We start from the raw sequence: 27,582 nt of genomic DNA, 5'->3' as shown, positions 1-27,582 counted from the left end.
CAATATGAATGTTACTATGATATCTGGTAGTGCTAATTTAATCAAGGGCTCTGGAAGAGCCATTATAATTTTGCCCAAGGGAACTAAACTCATAATAAGTAATGCCATCTTTTCTCCTCAGTCTTGGAGAAACTTATTGAGTTTCAAAGATATTCGTGAAAATGGTTATAATATCAAGACAATTGATGAAATGAATCTTGAATATCTTGGTATAACCAAAAATGTCTCCGGGTAGACATATGTTGTAGAAAAATTCACAGCCTTATCTTCTGGATTGTATTGAACAAAAAATTAGTGCAATTGAGGCACATTATATAGTAAACCAGGGATTTACTAATTCCAATACCTTCGTACTTTGGCATGATCGTTTGCGACATCCTGGGTCTATAATGATGAGACGAATTATAGAAATTTCAAATGGGCATCCATTAAAGAATTTGAAAATTCTTTTAAATGGTGAATTTTCTTGTAATGCATGCTATCAAGACAAGTTAATTGTGAGACCATCACCAACAAAGGTCAAAATTGAGTCCATGCGTTCTTGAAACGTATACATGGGGACATTTGTGGACCTATTCACCCACCAAGAGGGCCATTTAGATATTTTATGGTCCTGATAGAGGCTTCTTCTAAATGGTCTCATGTGTGCCTATTGTCATTTCACAATTTGACATTTACAAAATTGTTGGCACAAATAATACGATTACATGCGCAATTTCCTGATAATCAGATTAAGTCTATTCGCCTTGATAACGTTGCAGAGTTTTCATCCCATACATTAATGATTATTGTCTATCTATTGGGATAAGAGTTGAACATCCTGTAGCTCATGTTCACACTCAAAATGGTCTGGCTGAGTCATTAATTAAACGACTGTAGTTGATAGCAAGACCATTACTTATGAAAACTAAGTTTCCCACAGATGTGTGGGGTCATGCAATTTTACATGCTTCAACACTTATTCATCTCAGACCGACACATTATCATAAGTTCTCCCTATTGCAATTGGTTTTGGGTCAACAACCAAATATATCTCATCTAAGAATTTTTGGATGCGTTGTATATGTGCCAGTAGCACCACCACATCGCACTAAGATGGCCCCAAAGAAGGTTAGGAATATATATTGGGTTTGAATCACCTTCTATTATTCGCTACCTTGAACCACTAACAAGAGATATGTTCACATCCCGATTCGCCGATTGTCTATTTAATGAGACATTTTCCCCAAAATTTGGGGGAGAAAATAGTGAAATTAAAGGAGAAATTTTGTGGAAAAATCCATCATTGTCTCATCTTGATCCCCGTACTTCCATTTGTGAAGAAGTACAAAAGATCATTCATTTGCAGAAAATTGCAAATCAAATGCCAGACGCATTTACAGATTTGAAAAGGATTACTAAATCACATATTCCTGCAAAGAATGTCCCAATTCGAATTGATATCCCTGTAGTACCATCTACTAGTGTCATAGCTAATGAGTCAAAAGCACGCCTGAAGTGTCGTAGACCATTAGGTTCAAAGAATCAAAATCCTAGAAAAAGAAAATTAAAAGATTAAAATGACACTATGAAAAAACCTCACATAGAAAGTCAAGATGTGAGTAATTCTGGTATCCTTGAAGGGATCAATGAGCTTGAGACTCAAGAAAATAATTAACTATCCATAACATCAAGTGATGATGAAACAAATTTGAATCGATCAGAAATAGCGGTGGATTATGTTTTTGCATACAATGTTGCATAAAAGATTATGCAAAATAGTGAGAATCTTGAACCTCAATCTGTTGTAGAATGTCGACAAAGAAATGATTGGCCAAAATGGCAAGAAACAATTCAATCAAAATTGAATTCACTTGTCAAACGCAAAGTTTTTGGGCCTATAGTACAAACACCTAATGGTATTAAACCTGTTGGCAATAAATGGGTTTTTATGCTGAAAAGGAATGAGAAAAATGAAATACAAAGGTACAAAGCACGTCTTGTTGCACAAGAATTTTCTCAAAGGCATGGCGTCGATTATGAACATACATACTCACCTGTTACGGATGCAATAACATTGCGTTATCTCATTAATTTCATGATCCATGAGAGGCTTGAATGCATTTGATGGATGTGGTTACAACCTATCTTTATGGATCACTCGATAATGATATATACATGAAAATTCCTGAAGGATTCAAAATGCCCAAAGCATACAGTTCAAAGTCTTGGAAAATGTACTCAGTTAGATTGCAAAGATCATTGTATGGTTTGAAGCAATCTGGACGCATGTGGTATAACTGTCTTAGTGAGTATTTATCTAAGGAAGGTTATATAAATGATGCGATTTGCCCCTGTGTGTTTATAAAGAAGACAATGTCAGAGTTTGTTGTACTTGTTGTTTATGTTGATGACATAAACCTTATTGGAACTCAAATGGAACTTCATAGGACAATCAATTATTTGAAGAGCGAATTTGAGATGAAAGATCTCGAAAAGACAAAATTATGTCTTGGTTTGCAAATAGAGCATTTGACAAACGGTATCTTTGTTCATCAATCTGCATACACAGAAAAAGTGTTGAAAAGATTTTATATGGATGAAGCACATCCATTAAGTACTCCAATGATTGTTCTATCACTTGATGTGAATAAAGATCCATTTCGATCTCAAGAAAAGAATGAGGAAATTCTTGGTCCTGAAGTACCATATCTCAGGCTAAAATAAAAGACTAAGAGGCGCTGCAAGCGAGCAAAGAGTTATGCTTTCATTTCTTTGTTGAGATTGAAATCAAGTGAAAAGGTTAGGTATAATGCACGCAGGCTAAGTCAAGAAAAGGACTTCCTTACCTTTCATTCATAGTAGTCTTAATGACTAGTAGTTTGAAGCCTTAAGAAAGCGATTTTTTTCGGCACTCGCTTCCTTCATCTTAAGTAAAGTTCAGTTTACTTTTTCGATTCGAAACTCTTAGTCAATTGGTGCATTAATGTATCTTGCTAACACTACAAGGCCTGATATAACCTTTTCGGTTAATTTGTTAGCAAGATATAGTTCTGCTCCTACTAGGAGACATTGGAATGGGATCAAACACATATTGCGGTTTCTAAAAGGGGACTATCGATATGGGCTTATTCTATTCTAACGATTGCAGTCCATACTTTGTTGGTTATGTTGATGCATGATATCTATCTGACCCACATAAAGCCCGATCTCAAACAGGTTACGTATTCACATGTGGGGTACTGCCATATCTTGGAGATCTACGAAGCAATCTATTGTGGCCACTTCATCAAATCATGCTGAGATAATAGCTATTCATGAAGCAAACCGAGAATGTGTGTGGTTAAGGTCCATAATACACCTTATTCGAGAAAAATGTGGTTTGAAATGCGACAAAGTACCCACAATTTTATATGAGGATAATCCAGCATGCATAACACAACTCAGGGGAGAATTCATAAAAAGGAGATAGAACGAAACACATTTCACCGAAGTTTTTCTATACACACATGAGCTCTAGAAGAATGGTGATATCAACGTACATTAGATTCGTTCAAGTGATAATGTGGCTGATTTATTCACTAAGTCTTTGCCAACCCCAACTTTCGAGAAGATGGTATACAAGATTGGAATGAGTAAACTTGGACAACTAAATCGTGATTTTCATCAGGGGGAGTAAAAAACGCACCGTACTCTTTTTTCCTTAATCAAGGTTTTATCCCACTAGGTTTTCCTGATAAAGTTTTTAATGAGGCAGCAAGTAATGCCTATTAGTAACAACTATTTATACTTGTTAGTTTACTAAGAATTTTATTTTACATGTACATCCAAGGGATTAATGAATGTCCCTTATACCCTTCTTATGCCTATAAAAGACATTGTAACTTGTATGGAAAAACACACAAAAATAAGGAAGACAAAAATTTCCTATTTTATCTCTCTACTATATTCTTCTCTTCTTGGTTGTTATTAGTTTAATTTTAGTACTTGGTCTTTATTTTATAACAAGTACAATTATTAACAGAATTTTATTTAAGATACTCAAAGCTTTTAATTTCTGATATTCCGAGAGTGCCCCTTGGTCGGCAAGCAAGCATGACGACCTTGCTTGAGTTAGTCTCTTATATATAGTAGTAAAGAGTAATACGCACAATTGTTATAGTTATTTATACTTTATTTTCTTATTAAAAGTTCTACACGTGCACATAAGTTAAACATTCCTTTACTTACCGACTAATTTAATGTCACATCACTCACAACATATAATTGGTTTTATTTTCTATTGAAAAATTGCCAATAGATCACTAAGGAAGGAACATTTCAGTCATCGTTTACTTATTTTTAAGAAGAATAAAATGAAGAATACCTTCTAAGCGGTCCGTATATAATTGTCCTCGTTTTCATTTCTTATTATTTGCAAATCGCAATTATCATTTAGATCATTTGAACTCTGACAAAATTAAACTCAGAATAATTAAAGTCTATGTTACTTAGAATTTGTTTGAATTAATTTTTGATTTATAATTTATAAGTCAAAACTCTTAAATTTGAAATTCTAACTAATGATTCTTTAGTTTATTTTCGCTATTTTGGCTTCAAACAAGTGTTAAAAACATTTTTAATTTACTCAAACATTTCAAAACTGCTTAATCACCACAATTACAAATTGTTTTTGATTACTTCCCATCATAAGCTAATTTAAGTATCTAACTTTGTATTGTAGTTTTTAAAAAAACAAAGAAAAAACTTTTGTTGGACTCGTCCCCCTCTGGTGGAGTTGGAAAGAAAGACCACAATTAGGGGTGTTAAAAATGAACCCAAATATAGGTAACTCGTCCAATCCGATCAGAATTTTAAGGGTTGGATTCAAGAGAATTAGGTTCAATCTCAACCCATTAAAGCCTAACCCATTTTAAGAGAATCCTCAATTGAGCATAATTCAATCTCCAATTTCAACCCGTTTTAAAACTATTTACTAAGATATGTTCCAATATTAGAGGTATGAATTATTATCTATTTAATATCTTTAGGATTTATCTATCCATTTGTTACTTTTTTAAAAAAAAAAATTGAGTGGAAATTCGAATTGTGATTATAAAAGTTAAATATCACTATGTTAAAATTATTGAAATTAATCGGGTCAAATTGGGCGGGTCAAAAACCCAACCCATTTTTTAGCCCATTTGAACCCAAAGTAAACTTGGGCGGGTCAACACCCAACCCGATTTTTATCTCAACCCATTTTAATATCTCCAATTTCAACCCAATCCGCCCATTTGACACCCCTAACCACAATCAGTAAGCTCTGCCCAACACAAAATAATGAGGAATCTTAAAGTTTATATGTACTACTAACTAATAGAAAGTTAAACAACCCTCACATCATTAATTTATACTCTGCATTTTAATTTATTTATCCTACATTTTTTTAATTTATATTAAAATAAATATCCCATTTTTGACAATTTTTTAATTTCTAATTTTAAACATAGAAAGTTTAAAATCACCAAATTTAAAATTATTTTAATATATTGTATATATATCATTAATTTACTTTTTAAATTTTTGTTAAATATACTCTCAATTTTAAATCAATTTTTTTTCTTCTTAAACAGTCAAATTATAACTAATATAAAACGAAACGAACCGAACAATCAATCAATGAATCAAATTGGAAGTGAGAGAGTATAATTGAAATCCAACTTTTAAGTGTCTGTTGCGTGCAGAAACTAGATATTTCTCTCTCTGACTTAGCTTGTAATGGCAAATCAAAATGTTTCAAGGCCAAAAAGAAACAAATATGCATTAGCTTGCTCTCTTTTAGCTTCCATGACATCCGTGTTATTAGGATATGGTAAGATTATGTATGTACTATAATAATATTAAATTTCATTTGTAAAATTAAAATCTAGAGTAAAAATGTGTTAGTGGTTGGTTGATGTAGATACAGGAGTGATGAGCGGAGCAGTGATTTACATAAAAGAAGATCTGAAAATATCTGATGTTCAGATTGAAATCCTTGTGGGAACAATCAACATATACTCTCTTGTAGGTGCTGCAATTGCTGGTCGAACTTCAGATTGGATAGGTCGTCGATATACTATTATTTTGGCATCTCTAATATTTTTTGTAGGAGCAATATTGATGGGATTTGCTACGAATTATTGGTTCCTCATGTTTGGTAGATTTGTTGCTGGTATTGGAGTTGGATATGCTCTTATGATAGCTCCAGTTTACACTGCTGAAGTTGCTCCGGCCTCTTGCCGTGGATTTTTCACTTCTTTTCCTGAAGTTTTCATCAATGGAGGTACGCCCTCCTCTCTATCTTTATCTTTTGTGGTCATAATTCAATTATTTAACTTTTGTCTTATTCTCTACACTAAAGTTTCGATAAGTTGCTCACTTTTCAACCATGACAACCTCTACTTTTTCCTTGTCATCCATATTCTCTTCTTTCATATCATTTTATTTTTATTTGAATTGTATACAATGATAGAGTTGGAAACATATTTTCATTCAAAAATATAGTCAGTTAGGGTGTGTTTGGTAAGCCATCTCCTAATTATAATTGGTGTAATTATTAGAGTAGTAATTACATAACTTAGTAATTACGATGACCTGTTGGTTTATCGCAATATAATATACAAGTGCAATCATAAAGTTATATGAAATTTTAAAAATAAAAGTTAATTGTCAAAAATTAAAAAATTATATTAGACAAATAAGGGTATTTATAAATGATATTAAATTAAATATTTAAGTAATATATTGTATTTTGTAAATATATTATTTAATAAACATATATCATTAACTAATGTTATAAAAGATTGATTTATATTTTTCAAATTAATATATTTTAATCAAATTAATCAAGAAAGTGCACGTTTGATAAAAAAAAAAGTTAATTTTATAAATATAATGTCATAAAATTATTAAGATATTTGACAAAAAGATTATATATCAAGTCTAACTTAAAAACAAATGGCTTGTAATGTGAAATAACAAGTCAATTCTATACCAAAACACATGAACTAAAAATATAACATCAAAACAAAAAATTTAGCATAATACTTTTATGTCAAATTTCAACATAACGTACATAAATATAATTTAAAAAAGAAAAACGTAAGTTTATAACCTTATTCAACAATGTGTTCTCCTTTGATTTAAAAATAGAATACTAACAAAATTATGCTAATGAAAAAAGTAAATAATAGAATCGCATGAAGTAAAGGTTGAGAATGAGAAAGAAATGAAATATAATAAAAAAAATATATATATTTTTAGTAAGTATTAGAATAAAAAAAATTATAAGAAGTGGTGGTTAGACCTGCTATGTTGTATGAGAAAGCGTATTTAGTGGCCAAGAAAACTTGCATATTGAGAAGATGATAGTTGCATAAATGAGGATGATGTAATGTATGTGTAGACATACTAGGAGAGATAGAGTTAGAAACAATGATATTCTAGATGATGTAGGAGTGACCCCTTTTGTGGATAAGATGAAGAAGGTGAGATCGAGATAGTTCATACATGTGAAAAAAATATGCTTAGATTCCTCAGTAAGGAGGTGTGAGAGGTTGGATATGAAGGGGCAGAAGAGAGGTAAAGGTAGGTCAAAGAAGTAATGAGGGATATGTAATTTGACAGGACATGAAACAAGTGTAGCTTTTCGAGGATATGACCCTAAATATGTAAATATGGAAATCGATGATTATAATAGAAGATTAGTAGGTAGTTAAGTGTTGCCTAGTATTTTCTATCAGTATTATTATTATTACTCTCATACTAGCTTATTCTTTGAATTTTTATGAACTTTTACTTAAGTTATCGTATTATTTGTTATTGCTACTGTTCTTTTCTCCATTATTTTCAACATGACTTCTTCACTACTCATTTCCTTTTCATAAGTGTTTCTTGGGTCGAGAGTCCTTTAAAACTAATTTCTTTATCTTCACAAAGTAGGAGTTAGATTACGTACATCTACTTTCCCCATACTCTACTTGTGAGACTATACTAGGTATATTGATTCTTATAATGAAAATAATGCTCGGTGTTAAGATCTTGATTTTATTCTATTTTCCAAAGTTTCTTTCTTGTTGGTAAATATGACAATGTTTTCATATTTTTCTTGCTCCTTGGTTCATTGGACCTTTTTGCAATCGTATGGATCTTCTTCGCGCTTGGAATCTGTCTTGGCTCTCGATCAACAGTCTTGTCTAGTTTACGATGAAGGACCTGATATCTTCATTGTTGCTTTACTGCTTCTGATGCACTTTTGATAGCAGCTCGTTATTGTAAACTTGAAAAGGAACAGATGCCTTATAGTATGTTGTTATGAACATTACCCATCCTTTTTTGAGACATGTGAAGGACATATATGGTTCTTGCATATATTTGTTGTGTTTTACCACTCACTTGTTAATCATTAGAATTTCATATTCTTAGTCCTAACACATGACTCTAATAGCTCATATTGCTCTCTTTTAAGTCATTGCTCTTAGCTCAACAAATCCAGTGGACCAACTTGTGATGTTGTTTGATTTAGGATTAAAGAGGATAAAATGTTACTGATGGTATCAAAACTCCACTTCATGTGCAGCCTTGGTTGATGTTAGAGCAAATTTCAGCATTCAATTAAGTTTAGGTGAATCTTTGAGATAATGGGTGCACAAAAATTAGCGTAGCAACGATACATCATTTTAACACATATACTTCTTGGTGACTGTCAACCCAATTTACTCACTCAATAGGAGAACCAACAACACATATAAAACCATTTTAAAGGAATGCAATAACCATAACAAGACCCGCGATTGTCTTGAATACAAATTTTTTTTAAAACAAATCAAACAAGAAATTAAATATGACATAATATAAGCAAAACTAATTGATTGATGTTGGCTCACATAAAATAGTTAAGTTAAAATTTATTGATAACAAAAAATTACTGTATTTATAATGACAGTAGTGTATATACTATACATAACTTCAATACCAATTCAAAGGGTAATGTTTTTTTCTTGGTGTTGCAGGTGTGTTACTTGGTTACATATCAAACTATGCATTTTCCAAACTCCCAACGAAATTGGGATGGCGATTCATGCTTGGAATTGGAGTTATCCCATCAGTGTTGTTAGGCATTGGTGTCCTTGCCATGCCCGAGTCACCACGTTGGCTAGTCATGCAAGGCCGTCTTGGAGATGCTAAGAGGGTTTTGGACAGAACTTCAGACACTTTAGAAGAATCAAAGACGAGATTAGCTGACATTAAAGAAGCTGCTGGCATACCACAAGATTGCCAAGATGACATAGTTTCTGTCACGCGAGAAAGCTCCCATGGTTCAGGTGTATGGCGAGAGTTGTTCCTCCATCCTACCCCCACTGTTCTTCATATTCTAATTGCAGCCATTGGTATTCATTTTTTCCAACAAGCCAGTGGCATAGATGCTGTTGTGCTCTACAGCCCCAGGATATACGAGAAAGCAGGTATACATTCATTCATTCACTAATTGTACATGTTTAAACTGTTAAGACAACGACTGACTGACACATTTTTATTTACATAATGAAGGGATTACTAAACCAAGCTATAGGCTACTTGCCACTATAGCTGTGGGATGTATGAAGACATTCTTTACTTTAGTTGCGACATTTTTGGTGGACAAGATTGGAAGAAGAATATTACTTCTATCAAGTTGTGGTGGTATGATTCTGTCTTTATTAGCCCTAGCTACAGGATTAACTATAATTGATCACTCAGATCATACGCTAAAATGGGCGATAGTGGTGTGTGTATGTGCAACATATTCAACAGTTGCATTCTTCTCAATTGGGATGGGTCCGTTAGCATGGGTATACAGTTCAGAAATCTTTCCATTGAGATTAAGAGCTCAAGGTTGTAGTATAGGTGTAGCAGTGAATAGAGCAGTGAGTGGAGGAATTTTGATGACATTTATATCTTTGTATAAGGCTATTAGTATTGGAGGGGCTTTTTTCTTGTATGCTGGAGTTGCAAGTGTGGCTTGGATTTTCTTCTACACATTGTTACCAGAAACAAAAGGCAGAACACTAGAGGAGATGGAACCATTGTTTGGTACTTTCTTTAAGTGGAGATCAACCATGAAAGAGTTGAAGAAAAACAGAGTGGAAGGTGATGATATGCTTCTCCTCTCATAATTTCAAACTAGTAAGTAGTAACCATGTGAACCCATAACATATACATTTGGATTTTACTTTTTGTTTCATGCATTATTATTGATAATAACCAAAGTTGTCATGATCAGTATTTAATTCAAGCAACTCACCCTTAAATCTCAAAAGTTGGCTACTAAGCCAGTTAGCCAACTCTCTAGCTTCACTGGTACACAGATCAGAAAAAATAATATATAAAACATACATTAAGTTGGGCCAGGACTTCAGATGCAAGGCACCATAACTACAGATCAAACAACTCGAACAATCAGAATATGTCACGACCTAAATCGTTGTGAGAAACACCCACACTAAATCTCCGATGGAAGAACCAATCGCCAACCCAATACGACATCAACTAAGCCATTAAGGTAACAGTCTCATTAGTTAAAGCGAATATTCATAATAGTTAATAAAAAACATGCGGAAACAATTCCCTTAGAATCTGAAAGTCGTGTACAAAAACATCTAACATGGTCTAGAATACGGAGATGCAACCTGAGTTTGCGTCTGGTCTTTAAATAAATGACCATCGGCACAATATCACTAGTCGTAATCATTTTCCATTGGCTCACTATCCAAAATCATGTTCCAGTGGCTTTATATCAAATCAATTGCCGAAATCATTTTCCATCGACTTTATATCACTCACCAGCAATGACCTCGACATCATAAACACTTGCATAAATGACCGCGGCATCAAACTATCACATGTCTCAGCACAGTGTTTAATAATCAATGCACATAAACAATATCACACCACACGGAAAAGACAACAATTCATGCGATTCAAGTCCACATTCATGCTATCAAGCACTTCATCAATCAATCAATAAGGGTCACAACAAAGCAATTCACATCATCATGTTTATCACGACTTTTTCATTTCAAACCCTTTTTATTCATTTAGGTTTATCAAGTGGACAATTAACCCTTCACCTCATCCCCATTACTCCCAACACACAATTAACAAAGGGAATACATGAATTCTACTAGAATACAGCTAGAATACAAGGTTTAGGATATCACTTGCCTTAAATCAATTAATAATCACTCAAAGAGTTGAGTCTTCCCCTTCCGAATCACTTCCAAAGCCAAACAATCTATATCAATCAAGTATATTCGAAAACAATAATATCCACATCAATTCTCCTGAAATATGAGTCAATCAACACAAAACTCAGTTCTAAAAATAAGGTTTGGATCCAAACCTTAATACTTGAAACTCAAGGCTTTAAGAACTCATTGGAAAAAATCATTCCAAAAAAAGACTGAAAAATAGTTCACAATCTCCATTTTAATTAAGAACTTGAGTTCTTGAAAAGACCTTACCATTGATAAATCAAAATCTCATATTTTGATGTTATAATTCATAAATAATCAAAGGGAAATGAGTTTGAGAGTTAAGAATCGCTACCCAACTGATTTGGCACAAGAAATCCTTTTAAAATCGCCACCAAGGGTTCGCCAAGCTAAAAAAAGAAAAGAAAATAGGGCTTAAACCCCAAAATTTGCAGGTCAAAACCCCTCTCAAATGTCGCAAAAAGCGGTCAAGCGTTTGTAAAAGTGAACCCTGCTAAAAACTCGGCTCTCGCAAAAGCGAAGCTGCCTTCACTTAAGCAAAGGCCGCTTAAGCGACAAACCTTCGCTTAAGCAGAGGGCGCTTAAGCGACATGACCTTCACAAAAGCTAGGCATGCAGCACCAGAAGACACAGTCAAGTCTCAAAGCATCGAAACGACCCTTAGATTCGTTCAGAACCCCGTACACACAAACCACATATGAAAATCAATTATACTCGACGTTCCGTACTCAATGGAACCGTCATAACACGAATACGAGCTTCAGTTGAGTTATTTTAGTAGTACAAAATAAAGATCAATAATTTTGCTAGATAAATTTTCATAGTTAATTAGTAATATTTTGACATATTACCTCCCAACAATCACATCTAAAAAATATGAACCCAAAAATCATAATCCAAAGTTAAGTTATCTTTTGAGATATTAACTCCCAACAACCTCATCCTAAAAAATGTGAACCCCAAACATCATAATGGAAAAAGTAACTAAATAACTCAATTATTGAATAGGTGATCCACAAAAAGCAGAAAGCTATGAAAGTAAAAGTATCGACATACGAGAAGGGTACATGCTTCGGAAACAAAGCCTAGCCTTTGCACATGTTCTTCTCTACTTTTTTAATAACTAAAGCGGTATGTAAGGCCCAACTTCTCTTTTTAGATTTAGGACCGGTTCAGAAAGACACAATGTAATTGAATTTGGTGTAATTGAGTATGAGTTTTTAGCTAAAATCATCCTTGGAGTATGACTTAAACCTAAAGTATATCCTTATGTTATATAAGTGAACAAAAACATTCTTGCACTATCCGAAAAGTTGCAAGATTCATTCTACTAACTATTTTTTTTAAAAGAAACTCACGACACCAAGAAAAATGTGCCAAATCGAATGAATATATGTACACATGATTAAGCTAGTCAAGTTGAGTGATTTTTCTAATTTTTAGAAATTGAGGGTTCAAATCATATTCAGACAAAATTTATTCAAATTCTAAATATTCTTTGTAAAAAGTATGTTCAAATTATACAACTCTAACTTCAATAATTTCAAATAAAGTAATTATTATTTTTATTTTCATAACTAAACGCCTACGTAGTTTCACTAAATTTTCAGCATTTCTGTACATTGTATAAAATGTGAATTGCATTGTATATAAGGTACATACGTACTAAATATTTTATTAAAGAAAATCTCTAAATAGTTGGATGTAATATTTTAAAAATGATTGTTTTTAATAATTTTTTTAAACATCAAAACCTACTGTATATATATTTCAAGACTTATGTATTGTTGCAAGTTAATTTACTTGATGATGCAAAAAAACATATAAACTAACAACTTGCAAAATTTAAATTCTGAGATGAAAGATTCATTTCCTATCCATATCCTTATTCTTTTTAGGTAACTTTGATCTTCTCATCGTGGCTAAGACATGATAAAATTAAAAAAAAAATATTGGTTCAATCACTTTCTTAATAAAAATAGACTGAAGGATGATTCTTGTTACTTTTTGGATAGTATAAAGATGTTTTTTGCTCACTTAAATAGTATAAATTTACATTAGATTTGAGTTATAGTTGAAGGGTGATTTTAGCCAAAACTCTATTTAGTAAACCAAATAATTACTTGGCAAGAGAGGAATTGGGTATAATTGAAGGGGAGTAAATACACTCATCCCTTGAGGGTTAGGAATTGGGTGTAATTATACCATGTAATTACATAAAACTTTTTAAAAATTCTTTTATTCATTTTATTTATATTTGTATTTTCGTTTTAATTTATTTTTCATCTCTCTTAAAAAATTATTTTTTTTATTCTATTATTATTTATATTTCATTTCCTTCTCATTCTCAACCTTTACCTTTTCATGTGATTCCATTTAATTTTTCGTATCATGTATTTATTTATTTATTCATTCTATATTTTTTTATCAGCACAATTTTGTTAGTATTCAATTTTTAAATTAATATAGAATTCATTGTTGAATAAAGTTATACACTTTACATTTTTATTTTCTTTTAAGTCATATTTATGTATTTTTTGTTGAAATTTGACAAAAGAATATTACGTAAAAAAATTATTTTGAATTTAGAACATATGTTATATTTTCTGTTTCATTTATTTTAGTAGTATTGACTTGAAGGCATGCCTTGTTGCACAAGGATTCTCTCAAAGACCGATGTCGACTATGAAGAAACATATTCACCAGTTATGAATGCAATAACTTTTCAATATCTCATCGGTTTAGCTGTACGTGAAAATCTTGAAATACATCTGATGGATGTGGTCACAACTTATCTTTACGGTTCACTTGATAATGAAATTTATATGAAAATTTTCACGCCCTGAGGCTATCCCTTGACGTAACATAGAGCCTAGGATCACGAGTGACCCCAAGCTAACCCTGAAGCTGACATATCATAAGCTTACTGAAAGATATCTAAATGAAAACATTAACTAATGAAAGTTAAATCAATTGATAACTGTAAGTGGGGAATACCCAACTAGTCTGAAATATATGAAACATACTAAGAGTTTAACAAAACTGAAGATAAACTTAACAAGTCAAGTTGATTCTAGTACTATGTCTGAAAAAGCCTATACTAATTAGAGTTGCTGGGACATGCCCCCAGCTAACCCTAGTAAAACTGAAAACTGAAATAAAAGTCTGAATATGAAAAACATGTCTATTGTCCTCGAAGTAGAGGACTCACCACTGAAACTGCTGAATACGGACCGATAAGTCGATTTAAGCGTGATCTGAATGCTGAGTACCTGAACCTACATCATGAAATGATGTAGCGCAGAATATGCGTCAATACTTGGAGTGTAATAAACATGCATGATATAGAATATAGCTGCACAAATACATAAGCTAAGCAGAGCATAAATGAACAAAGATATAAACTGAACAAGATGTAGATGCTGAAATATAACTGAAAGTTGAGCTAAATGCAATGACCAAGTACTAATCATGAACATCATATGCTGAGATTGGATACTGAAGTATAACCTGAAAACCTGGTCAAATAAACTAGAATCTGACTGTGGGAGCTACTATTAACCGACTTAAAACCACGTGTGCCAAACGCGGAATCCGATGTATACACCCATCGAGAGGACCCAATATACCTTGCCAAGGGTATAAAGGCATGACTGACGTGATCACTAAATCTGATGCCCACAGAGGGGACTTATAAACCTATGGGGGCACGTAGTTCTGAGATTATGAAAGTGCGTTGAACCCTAGTCTAACTCGGTACTAAGCCTACTCCCAACTGGAAATGTGTATTAAACAACATAACTAAAATACTGGATAGCTCAATATTCTGACATGCAAATATGAGAATGCTACATTATAATGTGACATTCGAAACTGGAGCATGTTTATTTGTTTAGCTGACATAGCATGTGTAATTCATGAACTAAGACAATCTACACAACTAGGGTTCTGAGTTTCATGCAAGGAACTAAGTAACGATTTCACGAAAACATGATAATCTGAATAAGAACGCTATAACAACTAAATCACAATCAATATCTAAGATTTTCAGAAATGCTAGGTCTAAACAAGATATAGTGAATCAAGATTCTGACTGAATTCTAGGGACCTAGTGGACGAAAGGAACCCACTAGTGAAATTCCACTTATTTGGTGACGAAATTCACGAAGAAATCTTTCATTTTCGGGGCTGGAACTGAAGAAAACCTACTGCTTGTTCTTGAGGGGGTTGGTAGGCTCTTTTCTCTTTTTTACTCTAAGTTTGATGAATTTTGGGTGAATGAATTGTTTAGGGTAAAGTCTGATTATAATATTAGGCAAAAACTGAGTAAAACGACATAGTTTAGGAATAAAATAGTTAGGAAAAGACCCAATTACCCCTAAGCTAAAAGTCGATTGCCAACCTACAGATCTTGACTGACGGTCTGTCCTGCCAGTCCGTCGATTGGTGTCTGAAGGCTGAAAGTTAGGGTCTGAACCAGGGACCGTGGTCCCACCTACGGTCCGTAGGTTCTGTCGTGGCTCTGGACTTCTGGGAATTGTTGAGGTGATCAACCACGGACCATATCTATGGTCTGTGGTCCCATCCACGGATCACATCTATGGTCCGTGGTCTCATCCATGGGCCGTGGGTGGCCTCCATCGGTGGCACCTGCAATATCTGGAAAATCTGTTAATTGCTCCTTCTCGAATTCGGGGTGTTACAAAAATCCAGAAGGATTTAAAATGCCTAAAACATATAGTTCAAAATCTTGAGAAAGGTGCTCAATCAGATTACAAAAGTAGTTATACGGCTTAAAACAATCAGGACACATGTGGCATAATCGCCTCAGTGAGTACTTGATAAAAAAAGATTATATAAATGATGCAATTTGTCCTTGTATTTTTATTAAGAAAACAACATCAGAGTTTGTTATTCTTCCTGTCTATGTTGATGACATTAATCTCATTGGAACTCCAGAAGAGGTCCAAAAGGCAATTGAATATTTAAAGAAAGAATGTGAGATGAAGGGCCTTGGAAAGATAAAACTGTCTTGGTTTACAAATTGAACATTTAGCAGACGAGGTCTTCATCCATCAATCTCCCTATACTGAGAAAATTTTGAAACAATTTTATATGGACAAAGCACATCCATTAAATACTCTAATAGTTGTACAATCGCTTGAAGTGAGTAAAGATCTGTTCCGACCTCAAGAAGAGAATCTGGAACCTCTTGGTCTGTTTTATACTAACAAAGATAGTTCATATCTTGTTGGTCATGCAGATGCATGCTATTTATCTGATCCACATAAAGCTCGATCTCAAACAAACTATTTGTTCACATATGGAGGTACTGTTATATCGTGACGATCTACAAAGTAGTCTATTGTCGCTACTTCTTCAAATTATCCTGAGATAATAGCTATTTATGAAGCAAGTAGAGAATGTGTATGGTTGAGATCAGTGATACATTTCATCAAAGAAAGATATGGCTTGAAGTATGATGTCAAGGTATCCACAGTCCTTTTTGAAGACAATGATGCATGCATAGCTCAACTAAGAGGAGGCTTGATGAAGGGAGATAGAACGAAACATTTCACCAAAATTATTCTTCACTCATGATCTTTAGAAGAACGAAGATATTGATGTACAACGAATTCGTTCAAGTGATAACCCATAAGATTTATTCACTAAGTCTCAACCAGCCTCAACTCTTGAAAAGATTGTACATAAGATTGGAATGAGAAAACTTAATCATCTGAATCGTGGTCTTTATCAGGGGGAGTAACATACGCGCTACACTCTTTTTTCCTTAATCTAGGTTTTGTCCCACTGGGTTTTCCTAGAAAGGTTTTTAATGAGGTAGCAAGTAATGCGTATTATGAATGTTTATATATATTTTTGTTCCTTCAACTTTTATTTTACATGGACATCCAAGGGGAAGTGTTGAAAATCAAAGATGGCAAAGTGGATGCCATGTGGGGTCCACCTATTTGAGAAGTATCATCACTTGTAATGTTAGATGAATGCCATGTGAGGCCCACCCATTTGAAACTACCATCACCTAGCCAATTGAATGACTTAGTAATATGTTTGTACATTACGTGTTGGCTATAAATAGCCATTACTTAATTTACAAATGAATACTTATTAAAATACAGTATTCTCTATCTCTTTGCTTGTGTACTCTCTCTATTGTTCTTCTTTTCAATTTAGTTTGTTAATTTTAGTTTGCTAAGTAGTTATTTTATAACAATTTTTTTTATAAAAAGAACATGATTAATCATGTTCCTCACTGTCATTGATTTCATTATCAGTGATGATTAAAATTTCACCACTCCCATGTTGCCCCTTCTGTTTTCTGTATATTCTTTCAAAAATTCCACGATCTTCATGTAACTTTAAATCTTCCATAACCCACATTTTAGCATGTCACAGGGAAAAAATAAGAGAAAGGTCATATTGTTGCACAAAAATATCATGTGTGTGACGGTTTATCACTATTTATCAGCGACGATCAATGGGACTTTTATATTACTCTCCCCGCAAGCTAGTTTTTTTCCTGCATTCTCCAAGGATTCAGTAGAAGAAAGAAATAGATGCATAAGATTGTTTAAGTACCTTTTGGAGTCTACAACTACGAATGTGTCTTTTGACCGTGTTTAATACCTTTATTCAAAAAAGAGGCATTTTGATCCATTTTACAATTATAGGGGCATTTTTGGACCATAGTATTGACTGCAAGTATATTTTTAAACCAAAGTATTGATGACAATGATCTTTTTGAGCCAAACTATAGACGTAGGGTACTGTTGTTCATTCTTGCATTTTTAAACCCAGTATTGATGACAATGATATTTTTAAGCCAAACTATAGACATAGGGTACTTTTGTTCATTTCACATAGTTTAAGAGCACTTTTTTTACCCTTCCCCTTTTTCATTTGTTTTTAATTTTTTTTCAATTTATAAAAAAAAAACTGTAAAAATAAATGAATGACAATCCTGATTTTTTGTGGCAAGACGTCACCAGGCTGACATTTTTTTTTTTTTTTTATATATAAAAGATATGTTAAATTAGGTCTTGACTCTAACTCATACTCCAAAAGCTAGTTCAAAGGAAGAAGAATTGCCCAAGCCTTATTCACCTTTCTCATTAACCACCAATGTGAGACTATTGTCATTCTTTAACAAGATACGATAAGATAAAATAAGATTGATGATTAGTAACTTTCCGGCTGAGAATAAGTTAGAAACTAAAGTAGATATAATTTTTACTTATTAAAATTTTAAAGCTTCTCCTCAAGGTTTGATTTTAGGCACAAGATTTATTAAGCCGCGCTTATAGAGGATACAATAACATCACAATCATATGTGTCTACCAAGAGATAGAATTTATAGTAATATACTTGCTCAAACCCCAATACTTAAAATCATTATATGAATTTGTCAAACACAAATAAAAAAAATGTTTGTAAGGTGATATAGTGGAAACATAAAAGAAAAGGTCAAGTGTCTATGTTTTGGGTTCAAATGTTATTGAATACTAGTAAGTAATAGTGATAGAAGAAGAAGCACCATGCATCATCAGTCATCACTACTAAGGCTGAGCACTACTATCAGCACCTTCCACTCTACTTCTCTTCAACTCTTTCATAGTTGATCTCCACTTAAAGAAAGTACCAAACAATGACTCCATCTCCTCTAGTGTTCTGCCTTTTGTTTCTGGTAACAATGTGTAGAAGAAAATCCAAGCCACAATTGCAATCCCAGTGTATAAGAAAAAAGCCCCTCCAATACTAATAGCCTTATACAAAGATATAAATGTCATCAAAATTCCTCCACTTACTGCCCTATTCACTGCTACACCTATACTACAACCTTGGGCTCTTAATCTCAATGGAAAGATCTCTGAGCTGTATACCCATGCTAAAGGACCCATCCCAATTGAGAAGAATGCAACTGTTGAATATGTTGCACATACACACACCACTATCGCCCACTTTAGCGTATGATCTGAGTGATCAATAATAGTTAATCCTGTAGCTAGGGCTAATAAAGACAGAATCATACCACCACAACTTGATAGAAGTAATATTCTTCTTCCAATTTTGTCCACAAAAAATGTAGCAACTAAAGTAAAGAATGTCTTCATACATCCCACAGCTATAGTGGCAAGTAGCCTATAGCTTGGTTTAGTAATCCCTTTATTATTATGTAAATAAAAATGTGTCAGTCAGTCAGTCAGTCGTTGTCTAACAGTTTAAACATGTACAATTAGTGAATGAATGAATGTATACCTGCTTTCTCGTATATCCTGGGGCTGTAGAGTACAACAGCATCTATGCCACTGGCTTGTTGGAAAAAATGAATACCAACGCCTACAATTAGAATATGAAGAACGGTGGGGGTAGGATGGATGAACAAATCTCTCCATACACCTGAACCATCAGAGCTTTCTCGTGTGACAGAAACTATGTCATGATCTTGGCAATCTTGTGGTATGCCAGCAGCTTCTTTAATGTCAGCTAATCTCGTCTTTGATTCTTCTAAAGTGTCTGAAGTTCTGTCCAATACCTTCTTGGCATCTCCAAGACGGCCTTGCATGACTAGCCAACGTGGTGACTCAGGCATAGCAAGGACACCAACCCCTAACATAACTGATGGGATAACTCCAATTCCAAGCATGAGTCGCCATCCCAATTTTAGTGGAAGCATCGAAAATGCATAGTTTGCTATATAACCAAGTAACACACCTATCCACGTACGTAGCTATATTCAAAGTTACAATAACATTACATTTTTAGAAATATTAGTGGTCATGTGTACATGCACACACACATATATATATACCTGCATTGATGAAAACCTCAGGGAAAGAAGTGCAAAATCCACGACAAGAGGCCGGGGCAACTTCAGCAGTGTAAACTGGAGCTATCATAAGAGCATATCCAACACCAATGCCAGCGACAAACCTACCAAACATGAGGAACCAATAGTTTGGGGCAAATCCCATCAAGAGAGCTCCTACTAAAAATATTCCAGAGGCCAAAATAATAGTTTTTCGACGACCGATCCAATCTGAAGTTCGACCAGCAATTGCAGCACCCACAAGAGAGTATATGTTGATTGTTCCCACAAGGACTTCAATAGCAACATCAGATATTTTCAGATCTTCTTTTATGTAAATCACTGCTCCACTCATCACTCCTGTATCTACATCAACCAACCACTAACACATTTAATTATTATAGTATATATATGTACTTACGTACGTACTCATTTTGAACTCAATGACTCTAGATCGTACCACACTTGTTAAGAAATGAAATTGAATATTATAAAGTACATATCTTACCATAACCTAATAAGACGGATGTCATGGAGGCTAAAAGAGAGCAAGCAAAGGCATATTTATTTCTTTTTGGTTTTTTCAAAGGAACAAATTCTGGTATTTTGTTGGAGATCATGACCTTCTTCTCAAGACTTTGATTTTCCATGACAGCAATTAATAGAGAAAGAGATTCACAAATTTCTAGTGTCTGCTCGATCACAACAATGCCTTAATATATATATATATATATATATATATATGTTAAATGGTGTGGGAATTGTTTCTCTTTTCCTACCTACTTAATTATCGACTTACCATTTTTATCAAAGTATCATAAAAAAATATATTTGTAATTAATTTATTGATAAATTAACAGATTCTGAAAATATTTCTTTATTATGTTTCTTTATCACATTACTTAGAAAATTAAAAAAAAAAAATTCTAATAATTGAAGTTAACATTTTTATGGAATATAACGGAGTATGCATATATCACTGAAAGGGTAAATAATGTAAAACTAGAAAGAGAAAAGAAATTAATAGGTATATAGTTATTATTTTAGTAAGAACAAATAAATGGAGCCTCAAGGTTTCCCTAATTAATTTTGATAATAACCGAACCACACCAACATAAAATTCTAATAAAAGAATATTACTTATGTCAAATTTATTATTTGGTACAGATTTGTTGAAATAATTAAAAAGATTTGATGAACAATTTGAGCAAAATATAGGAAAAAGAATATCGTGTAATTAATCAACCTATAATCAAAGAAGATATTTACAAGATTTTATGTGCATGCTTAATAGAAGGAATAACATTTGAAATTCAAATTCTAAATGTTGAATGGCTCACGCAAGGAAGCTTGCTAAAATAATCTTGGTAAAGATTGACTACTTCATTGAAAATATTACTCCATATGAAAGAAAGGTGTTGAATCTACTTCAAAGTCAAGGGTGAAAATATTTACTACAATGTTATTTTATGGAACTCTATTATTGCACTATAATTCTTGTGGTCTGTGGACACAATAATTTTGGCTATAATGACCCAAATATGATAATAAACGTACCTCCATCCTATATTAGATAATCATAATATTTTGTTATGTTCTATCAATTCTATCACTATTATGTCAGAATAAAAAATTCTACACGAACTTTCATTATGCGGTAGGAGCTAAAATAAAAAAAAAACCATTTCCCCTTCTAATAAGATCATAATACTTCAATTTCATCATCAACAATAAAATAAATTACTTCAACTTCGATATTTCAGAATGAATGGAACAGTCGAACAGGAACACAAAACTCATATACACACACCTTCCGAGTATGCCGTGCCATTAACGGTTTCCGATGAACATAAATAAACCTAAGATCAAATTACTGGCATTTTTCTTTTGTATACATACATATATAATAATAGTAGACGTTTAGACAAATACTATCGGTATGATCTATATTAATAAACACTTAAATGTGTTCTTTGCTGACAAATAAGCACTACAATTTTGAAATGCAGATATTTCAACTTGATCTCATGATACTCGATGTCGACATAACACACAAATTTTTTGAAGATATCTAAGATGATCATTTTATACATTTAAGTGTTTAACTGATATAATGAAAATTAATTTAGGTGTCTAGATGTTGTTAAAGTATTCACATAAATTAACTAAAAAATTCACGTAGATAGGCATATCGCAAGTTCTATATAACTAAAAGTTAGGGGTGTACATGACCGGGTTGGTTTGGGTTTTTCAAATATCAAAACAAACCATTTGTGCAAAAAATTTAAATTTATAAACCAAACCAAACTAATAAAATTCGGATTTTTTCGGGTTTTTCAACCTTGGGTTGGTTCGGGTTTTTTAAATACCAAACCAAACCATTGTGTCGAATTTTTAAATTTAGAAATCAAACCAAACTAATAAACCTCAGATTTTTTCAGTTTTTTGGATTTTTTCGGTAAAGTTTGCATACAAACATATAATTAACTTGTGCTCCAAATATTTCTTTAGTCCAACCAAAATACAATTATCTTAGGTGTTTCTTAAAAAAATAACACAAAATATGAAATGAGTACTGATAACACTAAAATATTCAATAAAAAATAATAATGAAATCATCATATAAAATAAATATTGCAAAGTCATAATGAAAATGATCATAATTTAAAAGTACTAAATCATGCTAAAATAAGTTTAATAAGTATTAGTTACATTACTAAATATTTAAGGAAAAATTAAATTAGATAATGTATTTTAATAGTCTAAACTAATGGATAACTAAAGAACAAATATTCAATATTATTGTCATTCTTAGTGTTGAATTGATTTTGTTTTTGCATTAGTATTAATTTGATTTTGATTTACGTTTTATTATAATTATCAACATCTATGAACTATAATCTTTATTGGACCATTCCGAATTCTAAGTTTTAAACTTGAAATAATATATTAAAAGATAAAAACTATGAAATAGTATAAGAAATATTTTAAAATTATATCAAAGTAAATATTTTTATGTATAAAATAAAATTTTAAAATTACATATATAATGTCGGGTTGGTTTGGTCTCGGGTTGGTGTTTTTTAGTTAAAATCAAACCAACCCAAATATAGTCGGGGTTTTTTTTCCAATACCAAACCAAGTCAAACCAAACCAGTAGTCATGTTTTTTTTTCGGTTTGACTCTGTTTGCGGTTTGGTTCGATTTTCGGTTCGATTTTGTACACCCCTACTAAAAGTACCGAGAGATAAAAGAACCCAATACATCACAAGCTACACTAGCAATTCAAAGAAATTATCTTGCCATTTTTTCTATTTCAACATGTCAAAACATTAAATATCTTGGCTAACAAGTTTTAAGTGAAATATCATAATAATTAGTTAGATTAAGATTATCCAAGATGCGCTTGTTTTCCAACATTTGAATGTTAACGAAAATATTAATGTCTCGTTTGTTTTCATTAAAATTAAACCGTCTGAATTTGAATAAGCATCTGAACATTAAGATGTGTATTATGATTTGGATATCTAGATGTGAATATACATCCGAATATTAGGATATGGTCTCTAGATAAGAATACTAAGGGGTCGTTTGGTAGGAGTTATTAGGAGAAATAGTCCATGTATTATGTATGCATGGTATTATTTAGTATTACGTTTGGTAGAACTTTGGGCCTAAGTATAACTAATCCATGGATTAGTTATACACCCTACATGGTATTATAGGATGTATTATTAATACCTTTCATTTGGTGTTATTAGTAATGCATTGGATTTAATACCATGGAATTATCTATGTAAAGACAAAAATATCCCTCAAATCATTTTATTTATTTTCTTGATTTTATGTTTTATATTTATACTAGAAAATTATTTAAATAAGTTAGCTTACAAATTTTATTATTTAGAGAGAGTTGTTTGTTGATAAATAAATGCAATACATATCAATACAATATTTAAAATGTGAGTTCTTTAACATTTACTGATTGAAAAGGCAAATATATCACCACATGACGTTTGTGATCTTAATTTAATATATTATTTGTTGATTTATATGTGGTTTCTAATTATTTGTATTTAGAACAATTTATAAATTGCATACATATTAAAACTACAACTTGTAATTTTTATGTGTAAATGTAGATGATTTCTTCGATTTTACTATTGTTTACCGTCTTTTTGGTTTTAAAGTAGATGGTCTATCTATTCTAAATTGAAAATTAACATTTTTTAAGTGATTAATTTATTAAGAAAATATTTGTTTACCCTCAAATAATTCAAGTGAGAAAATAGCAAACATGACAACAAAATTGTTTCTCCTAGCTAGTTAGAAGGTCATAAAAAATAATATTGTCCCGGCAATTATCTACCTATATCGATTACATAAAATAGAAAATCTCATAATAATGCAAGGGTATAATTGGAAAGAAGCTTTTTGTAGAGTTTTAATCCAAACGACAAGATGAGGTCAAAAGCAATGAACCAAACACTTGATAAAAAATATACCCTGCATTTACTAATTTCAGCACTACTAATCCCTGCATTATTAATCCCTGCGTTATTTTTTTTCCTACCAAACGACCCCTAAAAGTTTAAAACTGTTTATTTTCTATATTTTAATGTGCATATGAAATTAAACATTGTACCAATAAAATCTTATTAAATTTTCATCTCAACAAAATATATTAATGTTTGATAGAATAACAACAATAATATACCTAGTGTAATCTCAAAAGCGAGGTTGATGATCAAAGAGTCTCAGTAAAATTAGTGAGCTAGAACAAAAAAATTGATGATCAAAGTGGCCTAAAACAAAATTTTTAATAAGAGAACTCAAATACATACATAGTTATTGTTTTTAATCCTAGATAATATTTTCACTCAAAAATTTTGAGTTCTTGATAAATATCAATACACCCAAAAATATTATGGGTAACAAGAGTTATTGAGAAACATCAATACACCCCCCCCCCCTCCCACCCCCACAAAAAAAAAGTTGTAAATATAAAAGAAACACTAAACAAATTACTTGTAAAGATTTTGAAAACGTACCATTTAAAGAAAAAAAAATTGATGTTTGGTTCAGAAAAGAGAGGAAGAAACGTCGGTAAAGAGAGAGAATTGGAGGCAACGTGATTATTTTAGCTTATGAATTAAGGCCTCATTTGTTTTCATCAAAATTAAGACGTCTGAATCTGAATGCACGTCTGAATGATTAAGATGTTGTCTCTAGATCTGAACATTGAATGATTAAAACTGCTTATTTTTTTAGCATCTGAATGTATATAATTCATCATTATATAAGCATAATAAATATATAATTCAAATAATATTACTATGTGAAGTTAAACGCTTAGTACGTTTTAAGAATACACACTAAAAACAAGTAGTATGTAAGAATAACAAAGACAACCCTAAATTAATAGTATTTTTGTGCATGTGTGTAAATATTCAAGGCTTCTTGTTATAATTTGATGTTAGGCCACTGAATTTAATTAAGTATTAGACTACTAAGTTTATTGAATTGGCACAAATCCAAGACATTTTATTTAGACATAATACCTATGCTTTTCTAGAGCAGACGAGTCAGCAAATTCTTGTCTACCTCAAGAATAAATTTGAACTAATAAAGGTGTTAAGCGTTATTGATGATTCTAAACTAAAAAAAATGTCAATTAACACAAAATGATGGACCTATTTCAATGTTTAAAAGCAATTCTTTATAAGCAACCAACGGTAAATCTGAACGTTGGTTAGTAGTAGCAAACTTTCAATATAATCACAAATATCTAATTTGAGCCTAATAAAAATGTAGTCACAAATATCTAATTAAACGAAAGAAGTCTAATAGGAAGAAACCACACAAAAAAATATACATGAAAAAAATACAATATACACATCCTTCTTAAGACTTTAATCATATCAATGCAAATGGAAAAAGAAATATAGAATTAATACATAATTTTCTGAGTTTTTGTCTACACCTTCTCCCATAACCAATAAAATTCAAGAGTCTTCTCATCGAGTCAAACTAAAACATAAATCAAATAGTACAATAATGATATAAACGCTCCACTACTTTAAATATAGAAAGAAATGAATAACCTTGAATTCGAGTCTCATGAAACCAAAAAGATGAATTTATATAGACAAAAATGGAGGAAATATCAAAAGATATCTTAAAGTTTAAATTAATATTTAGAGGTTATGAATATGAAAAGTATGAGAGTTATGGATTTAAGAGTAGCAATTGAATAGGTAATTAGATATGATTTATGATAATGAGTAATTAAAGCAAATAAAAAAAAATTAAGAAGAGTAAAAGATTAGTACAAATTATATTTAATTAAATAGTATTTTAATGTTATATAACAATGATAAAAATAATTGCATCACGGACTTCAAATAATTTTTTGATTTTCTCAATAAATTAACCCACTAATTACCTAAGTGAATTCGATTTGAAATACAAAAAGTAAACGCTTTCACAAGGTTAAATAGTAGAGTAGTACTACATTAAGTTATTCAAATAATAACTAAGAGAAGTGGAAAAGATTTAGTTATAATATTTATTCAGACATACATTTTCGTGTGACAAATAGATATAGATATTTGAGTTAACACACCTTCTCACTTTAATATTTAGTATAATAATATTAAATATAGTTAATTCATCAGTTTTTATCAATCACTTTTCATTTCATTAACATTTCATCAAGCGTTATTTATTCAAGACATCACTTTGATAGAGCAAGTTTAAGATTATGGATTCTGCAGTCTTGAGATTACAGACAAATCACAACAACATGCATGTAAATCATCCAAACCACAACAATTAAGTGCATAGAAAATTTCACGACATAACTCAATGACTATCAATCACTATTAAGAGTATCTCTATCACATAAAATAAGTCATAACCTACCTCCACCGAAGAACCCAACTCAATCGAGCTAATTTCCCAATGATTTTTCTTTCCTCAATGCTTCAGAACGTTATCAATGAATCAAGTATGCATAATTTATAATTAAATGAGACTAAAGACACTCATATTACTATATGTCTAGCCTAAACTCAAAAACTCACCCAAATCTATAATCGGTTTCTAAAGTTCAAGCCTAAGGATAAGTCTCAGTTCCTTCAATTATTATAATTTTAATGGTATTCAAATAATATAATACACCTAATATTTAATCACCTATCTCATTATATCAAAACTTTATTTATAATATGAGAACGAAATGATAATATTAAAAGTTTGAAATTGGTTAGGAAACCAGTGGCAGCAAACCATGAACCCAACTCAATTCTTATCTAACTATAATGATTAATAATAGAAATACTCACACAACCAATGATATTATTATTATTATTATCCATCAATTATGTTACTATCATCACTTAGAAAAATACATACCAATTTATCCCACTCTATTCAATAAACTCATGTCACTAAAATATTAATTTTAATTCCGTGTCAGGCATCTAGGATTAATATATA

The 27,582-nt window shown here is 31.8% G+C and overlaps 2 protein-coding genes across 2 annotated transcripts; one reads left to right on the top strand and one right to left on the bottom strand.

Moving 5' to 3' along the window:
- Window positions 1-5,739: 5,739 nt before the first annotated feature.
- Window positions 5,740-10,280, top strand: LOC125857437 (polyol transporter 5-like). Its single transcript, XM_049537028.1, has 4 exons — window positions 5,740-5,833; window positions 5,924-6,286; window positions 9,015-9,467; window positions 9,553-10,280. Exons 1-4 carry the CDS (start codon window positions 5,740-5,742, stop codon window positions 10,155-10,157), a joined length of 1,515 nt encoding a protein of 504 aa, XP_049392985.1. The 3' UTR covers window positions 10,158-10,280.
- Window positions 10,281-18,832: 8,552 nt separating this feature from the next.
- LOC125858915 (polyol transporter 5-like) lies at window positions 18,833-20,630 on the bottom strand. Its single transcript, XM_049538684.1, has 4 exons — window positions 20,591-20,630; window positions 20,086-20,448; window positions 19,533-19,988; window positions 18,833-19,437 (listed from the first exon to the last, which is right to left on the bottom strand). The coding sequence occupies exons 1-4, from the start codon at window positions 20,613-20,615 to the stop codon at window positions 18,833-18,835; spliced, it is 1,449 nt and encodes a 482-aa protein (XP_049394641.1). The 5' UTR covers window positions 20,616-20,630.
- Window positions 20,631-27,582: the final 6,952 nt, after the last annotated feature.

Source organism: Solanum stenotomum, chromosome 3, assembly GCF_019186545.1.
Source record: "Solanum stenotomum isolate F172 chromosome 3, ASM1918654v1, whole genome shotgun sequence".
Lineage (NCBI taxonomy): Eukaryota > Viridiplantae > Streptophyta > Magnoliopsida > Solanales > Solanaceae > Solanum > Solanum stenotomum.
This window is presented reverse-complemented; position numbering and strand designations above follow the sequence as displayed.

Coding starts and splice junctions, on each gene's coding strand:
- LOC125857437 (XM_049537028.1), top strand. CDS start 5,740: ATGGCAAATCAAAATGTTTCAAGGCCAAAAAGAAACAAATATGCATTA. Junction 5,834..5,923: donor ATCCGTGTTATTAGGATATG/GTAAGATTATGT, acceptor TGGTTGATGTAG/ATACAGGAGTGATGAGCGGA. Junction 6,287..9,014: donor TGAAGTTTTCATCAATGGAG/GTACGCCCTCCT, acceptor TTGGTGTTGCAG/GTGTGTTACTTGGTTACATA.
- LOC125858915 (XM_049538684.1), bottom strand. CDS start 20,615: ATGACATCCGTCTTATTAGGTTATG. Junction 20,449..20,590: donor ATCCGTCTTATTAGGTTATG/GTAAGATATGTA, acceptor TGGTTGATGTAG/ATACAGGAGTGATGAGTGGA. Junction 19,438..19,532: donor CAGGATATACGAGAAAGCAG/GTATACATTCAT, acceptor ATAATAATAAAG/GGATTACTAAACCAAGCTAT.